The sequence below is a fragment of the Dendrobium catenatum genome, unplaced genomic scaffold (assembly GCF_001605985.2).
Source record: "Dendrobium catenatum unplaced genomic scaffold, ASM160598v2 fragScaff_scaffold_665, whole genome shotgun sequence".
NCBI lineage: Eukaryota > Viridiplantae > Streptophyta > Magnoliopsida > Asparagales > Orchidaceae > Dendrobium > Dendrobium catenatum.
Genome location: NW_021319127.1, coordinates 1,454,070 through 1,467,410, shown reverse-complemented (window position 1 = coordinate 1,467,410; position 13,341 = coordinate 1,454,070). Strand labels below are relative to the sequence as shown.

General features: G+C 32.8%; 1 protein-coding gene across 1 annotated transcript in view; it reads right to left on the bottom strand.

Moving 5' to 3' along the window:
* Positions 1-554: 554 nt before the first annotated feature.
* The window catches only part of LOC110099515, a 36,132-nt gene continuing 23,345 nt past the window's right edge, over positions 555-13,341 (bottom strand). Inside the window, exons 4-6 of the mRNA XM_020826697.2 lie at positions 8,038-8,102; positions 7,773-7,862; positions 555-3,595 (exon numbers count right to left, since the gene is read on the bottom strand). Of these exons, the coding sequence (XP_020682356.1) occupies positions 3,479-3,595; positions 7,773-7,862; positions 8,038-8,102 (272 nt within the window). The 3' untranslated portion in view covers positions 555-3,478. The remainder of the gene's footprint in view (positions 3,596-7,772; positions 7,863-8,037; positions 8,103-13,341) is intronic.

Here is a 13,341-nt window from a genome sequence, read left to right as displayed (position 1 = left end):
TATGGAAGGTTAAAAGACACCTAGAAGAAGGCTAAAAGTCACCAAAAAACTGCAGTAGAAAACTGCACAGAAAACAGTAAAAAAACTCTTGGAATTCCTCCCCAATCAGCCACCAAACAGCCCCAAGAATCCAAAGGAAAGGAATGCCAAAAGCCACATCATTCCAAGCATTAGTTTTCATAGGATTTCCAAAAGCCCATTTTGGAAAATCAACCCAGCAGCTCACGGAACCAAGGCACCAGCAAACAGGCGGAATTTTCAAAGCAGCACAGTAACGGGAAAAGCTTCCCATTTCGGAAATCAGCCAAGGCATGGAAATAACAGCCGGATGGAATGTCTAGCATTAAAATCCTTAGCTTCCCAATGAATTCAAAGCATAGAATTCAGCCCCCATTAAATACAAGCCACGGAATTTCAAGATAATGCATAAAATTCAGCCACCATTAAAGAGTAGGCCACGGATATCCAAGAGACAAGAAGAAAAGAGGAAGGGGAAGGGACAAGGAAATGAGAAGAAAAAAGGGGAAAGAAGAAAAATCATTTTAAGAAATAATGAGCTAATTTTTAGTTCAATAAATGAACTAAAAATCAGCTCATAATGAGCTAATTTTTTTACTAGACATTAATGAGCTAGAGGAGTCAAAAATCAAATATTAGGATTTGATTTGACCCCCCCCTTGCCTACATCAGCATATACTATCAACACATAAAGATATTAACAATGTCATTCAAAAAAATCAAACTATAGAACATACATCAAGAAATAATAAATTTCTCTACAATAAAATAAATTTGGAAGTCATGTCTAAAGGCACAATTAAGATGAAATTTTCAGATGATTTAGAAAATAAATCAAAAGCTACAAGAAAACAGCCGTAATTAAGGCTTCAGGTCATCAATATCACATATTTAGCAATACAAGGTTTAACAAAAGTAATGATCAAAAGAAAAACAAACGAACTGCACTTGCAAAAGAAAAACAAACGACCAATAACAAAACCACATGTGTCTTAAATAAGCTTCTTCGAGCTAAACCAAGACTCATGGGCAACCAGTAGCCATGTCATACCTCTAAACTCTTACCAGTTATAACTAGTAGCCATGTCATACTTCTTAGGATATCTACAAAAAGGGAAACTATGATTGTTAATCAAGCTCCGCATATTTTAAGGCTCAAAGCCCTCTAATGTTGTTACATTGGATCCAATAATAAACCTATGAAAATGGAACATTTGAATCTGGATCAAGTCTACCTCCTAGCCATTCTCTACAGAACTAAATTTTAGCAATATTTTATCTAAATTGAGTTTAGCAACCTCTTTAATTTAAAGGGCACTCTCTTGACCATGAGGGATAAATAACTATCGGGGTTTATAACAATAAGAAATCATTACCCAAAATTTAAATAAACTAAGCATCCTCGTTAGGAGAGATTTAACTTAAATAAACTTAATCTACCTCACAAACAAAACAAAAAAAAGAAACAACTCCCATGTTTTTATGACATCGAGGAGGCACCAGGTTGGGGTGGTTTCTCCTAAACAATCTAATTTCTAACAACTTATTTCGGAGAATTTCTCTCTTCATCTTTGATTTACTTGATCCTCAAATTGTTTGTGCCAATGTAATTTTGAATATAATGAATGTTCGGTCCATAATAGTGATAGTTGCTATGTGATTTTGTTAACTAAACACAAACAATCATGTGGCATAAAGTGTTACCATTTAGTTTAGCACTATCTCTGAGGCAAAGAGGCATGTTCCCACCACCACCCAAGCTATTGAAGCTACACAAATCAAGAGAGGCTTCCATCAAAACAACTACTAAATTAAAAACTTAGGCACATCAACCAGCAGGAGGAACCCTAAGGTGATTATTCCCAAGAAATCAATAAATCAAGGGTAACAATGTTGCTACTATTAGGTTGGTCCTAAGAGTGCCTCAATTTTCTCGATACTTTCAACTAACATGACCATACAAAAAGGAGGGCTTGTAAACCTGAAATCAATTTAACAATCACCAGCCCTTTTAGTGACCCATTTATCAATTCTACAATGTTATTAGATCTACTCTTCACAACAAGAAGACATGCTGTAAAGCATCCTTTTCTTGTACCAAAATACATAGGACTAGAAGAACGACAAATGATTGTCTCAAAATCGAGCACCCAAAACTTTGTCTAACAGCACAAAAGTGCAATAGATGGAGGCCAACATCCCCGACAATTAATGACTTTAAATTGTTATGTTTAAAACAAAACAACAGAGAGCAAAACTCAAAGTTGTTTTTGGAGGCATCTCAATTGTCTAACTCAAAAGTACCCATATAAGGAGTATGTATCCACTTTCATTTGTAATTCCTCTAAGTCATCAACGAATGGGGACTCTAAAGAAAGCATAAGAAGTTGGCGTCGAAGTTCAACCCTCCAATAACTAGCCACTCTCAGAAGGAAAATTACGGCGCCACAATAAAGATCTAGAATGGATTCTACACCATTAAAATGAAGAAAGATATTATATATGTTCTGAATAATATCCAACTGATAAAAAGAGACTACTTAGTGAAAACAAGTAATATCCCGAGAACTGGCGACAGTAGATTCGGCCAATTCTAACGTTTTGCCTAGTATCAAGGAAGAGAAGGACCATTCCATCGTTTGGTGTCGAAGAAAATGAAGATCGGTTTCGTCGCTTGGTGTCAAAGAAGAAGATGGGTTGCAATCCTTTAAAAATCAAAAGAAGATGGGTTGCAATCCCATTGATATGCTTCGGCTGAGTCGAGCCCAAAGGGCAAATGCCCTCCTTACCTCCCGATGCCAGGGAGGCGACGACGGGAGGCTGTCAAAATTTTTAGTGAAACAATAAAGGACTTGGACAAAAAATTGAAAATTGATTTGAACAATAAGTCAAACATAAAATCAATTTTAAATCAAATTCGATCAAACAATATAGGACTTGGACTTAAACTCAAACTCGAACCAGACTTACACTCAACATGACTATAAGAACTTGAACTTTAATGAGTCACTTGGAATTGAACCTAAATTAAAATATAAGGAATCAAAATTTAAATTAATAAACATACATTCAAGTTGGAAATACAACTGCTAAGTGATAAATTCAAGTCATTCAAATAAACATCTACCAATACAAAAAGGGGACCCTCACACCATCAAATTTCTATTTTAAGTGATTTAAAATAAATACAATAATAATAAAAAATAATCACTTGGAAATTAATGAAGAGAGCATCTTCTGAGTACACTGCAAGAAACGGTGGTGGATATGCTCTAGTGTAATAGATCCCTTGTAAATGAAGAGAATCAATGTGCCACAAGCATAACAATTGGATGCATTTAATGAGTTAGAAGTGAATGAGGTCTATGCATAATCAATTCTATGCAACTCCAAGAAAGTTTGTTAATTTGATTGCAAACAACAATATATGTAGCAAACTTACAAGTATATGTGAAATCCCCTACGACTTGGTGTAGAAGACTCCTGATTTATACAACAGCCCCCTACAGATAAAAGAACTTGACATGCAACGAATGTCATAAGTTGCAATGCACACGACACATCGTATAAAGGAGACCTGCCATATTCACAAAATATCGCGTATGAACAAGATGTTAAATAACTACAAAAACCATAAAAGCCTACGAGCCATTGAAGGAAGCTAATTATATGTTCAACATGTTATAGGTGGACAAATGCGAAAGGACTACAAATGATGCAAGAAGTAACAAACAATACTTTTAATGCCACCGGATCTGCAACATGTGTACAAGCGAACATAAGGCGTTTGTATATCTTTAAATGAAATATAAGGTATTTCTAAATAAAATTGCTAACACAATGGATCATATTTAAATATTTTAAAATGTCCCTTATGTATCAGATATAATCCCCTAAACTGAAATGCTACACCCTACATGTGCTCTGACAAAGGTAATAAATTTCTAAACATGAATGTCTGAGAATGCTGTGTAGGGTCAAATGCTACAACCTGCATGTGTTCTGATCGTCACATCTGAATCTCAAATCCAACGATTCGAGAATGCTACGTGGGTCAAATATTCAAGTCTCATCCTCCTTGAAAGGACTGGAGTCGACACAACTTGAATTACAAAATGCCTCCCAAAATTCTACAAAAATACAAGTGACTTTAAAGTCACCTCGATGATGACCGTGTTGACAGGAAATCTCAACCATAGGGGTCAAATCACAAATCAAACAACTGCCCAAATTCTTGAAATTTAAAACTAAAACATATTCACCACCCGTAATTGTTTGTCGGGGGTGATAAATTTGAAATTAACCTTAGCACACAAAGAGAGAATGCATATCAGGTGTATTACTAGGATTCATCCTCAAATAGTCTCTTGCTAGCATGGACGTGGCACGTGCCCTCTGATCGGGTGGTTTTGCCGCAAAATGACATCATTATATTATGATCACGACTAATGCCCGTATGTTCCCTAATAGCGTCAAACTCTTGAGTTATGAATCATAGGGTATATTCGATAGGCATAAAGCCCTCTGTTAGCTAAGGTGGATTCAGATATATCCCATTAGATAAATATCAACCCAGGTCTACAAGGTATACTTGGACAAAGCAATCCATGGTTGCCGACAAGGTGCTTTCTATCAGGTTGGGTCGACTACCTCCTCTGACAAAGTAGACTAAGGATCATGACAGCACGGGACGACGGAACCATGGGATCTGGATCGGGCTCGTCTTCATTACCCCACCACCAATTTTAAATTTACGATGATAAACTCTAAATTCCAAATTTCAAAATTCAAATCCAAAATTCAAACCCTAAAACTATTGATATTATATGATGGGTGTATAACATATTCGACCTCTTTAACAACTAATCATAATCGAAAGCTCTCTCATTATCGGGAGGGGTAATTAACTATAGGGGCTTATGCCTATAGTAAACTAGAACTCAGATCAAAAAGTCCTCACAAAATGAGGACGAAATCTCTGGGTAGTGTCTTATCTAAAACCTAATCTGCCTTCTGAAAATTCAACTGGAACCTAATCTCGTTAAAACTCTCCATCGTTATACATACACTTAAAAGAAAAATAGACTGATGACGCGGAGAGGCCGGAATCGCACAAATGGAGTTTTCGGAGCCCACATTCCCCACCACATCGTATTCACAAAAATCCAAATATTTGGGCTTTTTTCCATTGAATCATATTTGTTCAATTTCTTTCAAGTTTATATGTCAAAATCTTTGATGACGATAAATTGGTTTCATCAACAATATTACAAGACATGCTAACACATCCTCCGATCACTATTTTACTCTACAATACATACACTCCATTTATATGAATATGTTTCATGTTCATGAAGAAGCCTTTACACACTTTCATGCTTCTAATATCACATGTAAAAATGTATGCATTATGATTTAATTCTCCAAGAGAAATCAAATATTGGCACCACACTATAGTTTCTCACTTCTCTCTCTCTCTCTCTCTCTCTCTCTCTCTCTCTCTCTCTCTCTCTCATCTTATCATTAGGAGTTTCTTTCAATATTTGTTGCCAATTTTTAGGTCGATAGACAATACACTACACTTTCATCTTATGTGTGCAATCAACAATAATAACAAGTTTATCCCATTATGTAAGATCGACTACATGTACCCTTTTTCTACATTGTCCTATTAAGAATTAAATTCTCATTTAGATCTAATAACAAATATCATCTTTAATAGTTTTTAACCAAGACTTTTTAGATCTATCTTAACATAGACCAGATCTAAAGTATCTACTCCCCTAAAAGGGATCTTATGTGTACAATCGCCAAGTGGAAATCATAACAAGTGATCTTCATATATTTTTGTGTGTTTACAATAACGGTCTTCATCTTCATGTTTGTTTTATCCAACCCTTCCTACAATTGGACAAATGCAAATTCTATTATTTCCCACCGTGTCCTCAAATGAGTAAACTTGTGACAAATGTATCTATTACCCAACATGTGAATTGTTATGATATCAGTCCAAAGCAAGGATAGGATAAATAGCACATTACTCATTCTTTCATTACCTTTTTTTATATTTATATGACTTATCAAGAATTTAATGTAGTGATTACTATCATGAACTTAATTGAAAACCTGGCATCTAACTGCAACCCTAAGGGCAAATGTCAATCTAATTTGGCTCGTGGTCATGTCATGGCATATTTTATAAGCCAAATACAATCTCACTTATTCCGAACAATCAAATCACATTATTTTTCCTTCAACTACTCATTCGATGTAATATACAAACAGAGCTACAATGTAAAGGATGTTAATAGTAGTAGTGAAGAAAAAACAGCTGAATGATCATCACATATAGCAGCTCCATAGCCACTACCACCAACCCAATATGAGCATTGTCACCCTCAAGATGACTAGAAAGAATATTTTGCTAGACACAAGCTCAAACTCAATCATCACATAAATCAAAATACAACAACAACAACAACAACATCTATGGATCATTCTTACAACAACAACAACATCAAGCCTTTATCCCACTACGTGGGGTCGGCTACATGAATCCTTTTTCTCCATTGTGTCCTATTAAAAGTCAAATTCTCGTTTAAATCTAATAAAGAAAGGTCATTCCTAATATTTTCTAACCAAGTCTTTTTAGGTCTAAATCAAAATAAAGCTAATTAATTAGATGCATCTATGGATCATCTCGTATGATGCCATACAATCTTCTTGATTTATTCTGAATCGAACTAGTCATAATCAATTCTTTTAACTTTATTCTTTTAAACAGCTATCAGGTGATATTTTGTAATTCAACAATGACTAATTGATTAAAAAGAACATGATTAACAATGTTTTGATTTACATATACCCTTGGAAACCTTTGGGAAAAATAGTGATACAATCGTAAGCCTATAACTAATCTTCACAAGTCTCCCTCTCTCCCCTTTCTCAACACTTCTTGTTCTGCCACTTGCAATTTGATTGTTGAGAGAGCTTTGTGACCATTTTTTTGTAAGAAAATTGCAGATCTATAAGTTTTTTTTTTTTCATTTAAAACAATATTACCTAGTAGTTTGCACCTACTAGAAGTAGGGTGAAGTGAACTAACAAATTATGCTAAAAGAAGCAAACTTCTCAATTTGAGTAAAAGCATAGGGTGGCTTGACCACCCATCCAGGATAACTTATTAAAAAATGCCTCCACCTGTTTGAGTGAATGTGGAAGTGATTCTTTCTATCCTAGTGTGGTTAAAAGACAACAGATTTTGAAGGGAAATTATCTCTTTGTACCAATATGAAATTTGAATTATTATTTGTTGATTACTTTTATTTGTTTTGTTTATATTTTCTAATTTAGTTATTGCTCCGCCTACAAATTGAATAATGTCAAAGTTGCATGATTGAATATTGTCTAATATGGCACAATTTATTTTTTTAAAGTTATGGTGTGAGTTTTCAATCGGCCATATAATTATTTTATGATAATCTTCCATGCTTTGTTTCTAATTTAAATTTCTATTAGACGAATGCTAAACTATTGTTTATGCAGATCATGTGTATTTTCAGTATTCATCTAAAGTGAAAAATTATTTACTAAATTAGAATTTTGTGACTACAAAATAACCTTGTGTGCGTGATTTTGTATCTTAAAAACCATAAACCCTAAGATCTCATGTATCTTTACACCTAAGAAGCAGAACCTCCACAACCAAGTAACATAAAATTATTAGCTTCATAAAAAAAATTTAAAAAAACTACCAGTAAAGCTTGTTTCTTTTTCGAGTGAGAATGGACAACAAGTTCCATTGAAAATTCATGCTTGGAAGAGGCTATGTGTCTTCTCCCATTCTGAAATTTGACAATAAGAAGAGGTCAAAACAAGAAAATTAAAAAAAAAAATCACAGTTAGCCGATAAAAGAAATAAAACAATTATATTGAGTTTAGTTCTTTGTTTGTGCTCATTGACGAATAACTACATCTTTGTGAAACTCTAGTAACTAATAAGCCCCTAATTAACCTTACCATGCAAATGACATTTGCAACCTTCAAGTCCTGTTGCAAATCAATTACAAGTTGCATCCCCTTCACTGTTCAAAGACAAATAGAAACATTAAGAACAATTCATCAATTTGTCCAATTAAATCTATTTGGTAATCCGAGAATGACTGAAGCCATAGGCAGAATTCAACAACATGTGATCATCTAACTAATTATCAAGCATGAGTTCATCATCAATATACACACTCAAACAAAACAACATAATATAATAATATACCATCAATCTTATGCTTAGAGCCTGAACAATGAAAAAACTGGCACCGGACAGTAGAAGGGAGAAGCAAATATATATATATATATATGCAATGTAGAAAATGTCAATAAAAAGGTAGACTTCTGAAATTTTATTTTTATCCTATCAGAAGCCAATCTACAATGACAATAAGGGTAGTAAAAGGATTAAAAGTTTGGATAGTTTTTATAAAATAGGATTAGGGTTGAAATTTTATGTAGACTTCCAACAATTTCACTACAGTTTCACGTAACTTTTTCTTTCATTTTTTATAACTTCAAGAAACTTCCAATATTCTAAGAGAAACATTCACATCATTATTTTGATTCACAACTTATAAGACCATGTCACTGGAAAAATACCATGTGAGTGGCTGTTTGATAAAAGAAAAGAAAATGAAAGAAAGCCATTAGAATCCAACAACAACTATTATTAATGACTTCATCGCATTGACCAAAAGTAGTACTAAAAAAGGACAAGTTCTCCACTATTTTAGGTTTTTCCATTCTAATTTTTTTATCAATATAAATACCACTTCATCTAACAATGCCTTCCATATTTATTAAACCATTCCAAGGATTAAGGGTTATTTTCCAATTTGCATTAGTTTTTAAAAATTCTGAACAATCCTTTTTCTCATTCATGTCTCCTATTTCCTTCATCAGCTTTGCTCTGTACCCGATTAGCAAGGAATTAGAATTGAAGGACATAGAAGCGAAAATAAGAGCCAAAAGTTCAAAAAAAATGGGGACAAGAAGTCAGAAAAAAAGTGCCACCAAATTGGCTTCTTGCCATGGGATATTACTCTTGAACCTCAATACTCAATAGTTATGGTAGCAACTTCTTTGTATGCCATAAAACATTCAATGAAAATCATGAAAAGAATGTTATGTTTGCTTTGTTGAACAAGATTTGACATTTTTATGTCTTTAGGTTTGAACTAATGTCTAGAATTTTATTGTTCAATTTTCACCCTAAAACCGTCACCTTAATCACCAAAACTATGGTGGAAAATATAAATGCTTATGAAATTCATTAATATTGCTAAGAGTGCAATGGTTTCTTGCCTCTAATGAGCCTGGTTACCCCTTCCCTTGAGCTATATTATGGTTGCACCTTGATTAGTATGCTATAAAATATTTCATGAAAATTATCACAAGGATGCCATTTTGCTTTATTGTTTGATCTTTGACCTTCTTATTCCATTTAACACTCAATTTCCAATCTAAAACCGTCACCTTAATCACTAAAACTACCTTATGAATCCTTATGATGTTCATTCTTTTTATTGAGAATGGGATTTGCTGCTGCTTCTAATTTGGTGATTTGCTGCTGCTTCTAATTGTTGCTAAATAGAATCCGCCATTTTCTCAATTATTTACTCACAACTTTCATCAATAGAATTCAAACTAATTAGATCAGTAACACCTCTCAAAGTAAATCTTGTTTTCAAAGTTTGATTATACTTCATGCACAAAATCACTTAAATGTTTTTGCTTTAATCAATTTCTCTTCTTTGTATGAATCAATAGAAAAAAAATTCATAATAAATGCATAAAATATATAAATTATTGAATATATTTAAAATTAATAAATTATCAAACGGCTCAAAGACACTCTAGTTCATCTAACATCCAAATCAAACCTAAAATCTTAAAGCCAATTTTTGTTAAATTTGGGCTGAAGCAACATACATCACCAACCACTCCGTTATATTAAATTTAAAATTATAATATCATTACTAAATCTTTAATCAATAAAGAAGTTCAAAATTATATAGAAGTTGTAATTGACTATATAAAGCAATTTCTTATCTCTATTGTGGATAGAAATTTGATTGCAAATAGACTATCACAATAGTTACAAATAAATAATTCAGTCATTCTCCCATTTGAGTTTCCCACCAATAAACCAATAAACATACAAGCCTTCCATTAATTGTCCATATGTTGTATTATAGACTTATTCTTGTAAAAACTTTGGATTAAAATTATAGTTGGCATTATGCAATGTTTGTCAAAGTTGACACCTCTGTCTCATTAATCATACAAAAGACTTGTACTTCATCTCTATCAAATGCAACACTAATTATATCATTCACTTCATCCATTACATCAAAAATATAACTCATTATCAAACTCATCAATATCTACTATTTTCAACATCTTTGTAAATGGGCTTGTAATCATCAAAGCGTAAATCACAACAGTTCAAAATGTTACCTTAAAAATGATCTCATTTGTTTTCATTCCTTCATAGTCATCATTAAATATGTTATTATTATTATTATTATTATTATTATTATTATTATTACTATTATTATTATTATAACTTCAAAACTTTTAATAGTGTTTTTTTCAATATCCTCCGACTTCAAATCAATGCAATGGGAAGCACGTGATGTCAAGTATATACATGCATGTGCGTCTTCTTTTCCATACAAGAATTTCACATACAAGATCTTTAAAGGTACAACAAATAGTTTTACAATTAAAAATACATATATATATACACACATAAACCTATAATATAACATACTAGAGTAGTTATTTGTAACCACTTGGAGAACATTCTATTCTCCAATCTTCACCATGCATGCAAGGAGTTCCAAATCCTTCAATGCAAATGCAGCTATAGACTCCATCAATATTATACCAGATGGTGAATTAACAAAAAAACATTATAATATATCGTCTCTACGATCAATCCAGTCATCTGAATATAAGTGCACCCCTTCTTTCGCTTTTTTTTTTTTTTTTTTTTTTTTTTTTTTTGTGATCCTCTAAATCCATAATGGCTATCTCTTATTCTATAATCTACGTTTTATTTTATTCCCTTTGTCTCATATTTTTCTTTATTGCAATCTCTTTTTCAGGTTCTTGATATGGAAAATGATTCATTATACTTTTTTTTAAGCACATTGATGCTTCCTGTTAGAAAATCTGATCAAATTATCTTTATACCAAAATGCATGGGCATTTGAACATCTAATTTTTCAATGAACTCTGTCACCCTCTCATTATTTTCTATAAATAAATTTTGTTTCAAATTTTTTTGTTCTTTCTTAATAAGCAACCAACACCTCTCTTATATGTGAAGGCACCTTGCATTTAGATACATTACTCCCTTTGGATGTTCCATAAGGACAAATAAGATGCACCTTGGCTCAAGAGATACCTTCATTTATCTCTTTACCACAATAAATGCATGTGGGGCAAAGAGTACTTTAGTTAAATTTTAACTTCATATACCTTTAAGTTGAACTTTAACATTGCCGCTTTCAGGACCCAAACTTTAGATGAGAAAAATAGAGAGTTGTGTTAGGTAGTCAACAGTCAACATAAAACTTATTGAATAATCACTCTTAATAGGACATATGAAGAAAAAGGATTCATATAGCCAACCCCACGCAGTGGGATAAAGGCTTGTTGTTGTTGTTGTACACCTTTAAGTCGAATATTTCCTCATCACATTTATTTCGGCTATACCTAAATTTTATTACATGTTGCCATAAAACCAAAAGAAATTTAACATAATTATGCTTATTCCACATTATTTTATATTTCAACACAATCATTTGATTGTAAAGATGGTCTAGCATTTGAACCAAAGCATTAAATCTATAAAAAAATTTATATTTATTAATAATTATATATAACCTAGAAATAATTTTAATATATTATTAGAGGTTTAATCCCATTAAATGTCCTCTTAACTTTTTTTTTTCTTTTTCTAAGGGAGGTTAAATTTATTAAAAATCAATTTAAAATGCACATAACCATCTAAAAATATTAAAGATATGTTTCTTATAAAACCCGAAAAAGATTATACTCACAAAACTAAATAAGGACATATATGGTCGCAATTGTTGTGTTGATAGAAGAGAAGGCAATTGTTGTTAGGGTTTAGATCAGGAGTGTTGCATTGACGTTCTTGTTTGAGCAAGGGAAAGAAGGTTATGGTTGTTGTGTGACAAGGGATGTTGTTGTGGTCAAGGACGAGGACCACTCGAAGCTTGTCAAAGCTTTATATTAGTAAATAAATAGGTTTAAAAAATTGAACAACCCATATCCTAAACCCTAAAATGACAAAATCGAGCCTAGCCGAGCCAAGGCCAATGTATATCGCGTGAGTACTTAAGCACTCGACCACACTCGCTTCACACATAGATAGCATATAGAAAAGAGGCAAAGAAGACCCCATCGCTTCAAATGAGAAGTGTGTTCCAAATTGTGCTTTGACAAACATGATTTGCCTACAAGCCAATTAGAATTTAGCCTTGGCAAGCAAACAATGAGAGTCCTTTATCATTCTCTCTCTATTGGCCATAGTGAGGGATCAAGCTTGAAACCCATGCTTGATAATACTTGATGAAAGACAACTTGTGAACAAGAGGCTAGGAATGAGGGTTGTTCTGTCACATGCTATCAAAGCACAAATCACAACAGCAAATTAAGAATAAGTTTCCTATGTGTTGGAAGGTTTGTCCCATGCATTACATATTGAGAGCATTTTATGTCATCCAGTCACACCCTATAGCTATAACTCAATGCATTGGAAGTTTTTTTCTAACAATGTGTTGGAGATTGTGTTAATTAGACTTTGATTTGGGGTCACAATCAAATCTTATGGGCATTGCATTTATTGGTGGCAAGGCTATGAACCATGTTTTTGCAACTACCATACGTTTAGGCATTTAATCAGGTTGATCTTGCACATTGGTCTAAAAAAATATATAAACCATTTAAAAGTTCCTTTTTTTCTTTTTATTATTATAACAACAACATCAAGCCTTTATCCCACTACTTAGGGTCGACTACATGAATCATTTTTTTTCAATTGTGTCATATTAACAGTTAAATTCTAATTTTAATATAAGAAAAATATCATTTATAATACTTTCTAACTAAGTCTTTTTAGGTCTACCTCTACCATGATTAACATATGCCAGAACTAATGTATCTACTCTCCTAAACGGGTCATTAAAAGGACGACATTTTATATGACCAAACCTACTGAGGAAAGTCTCTCTAATA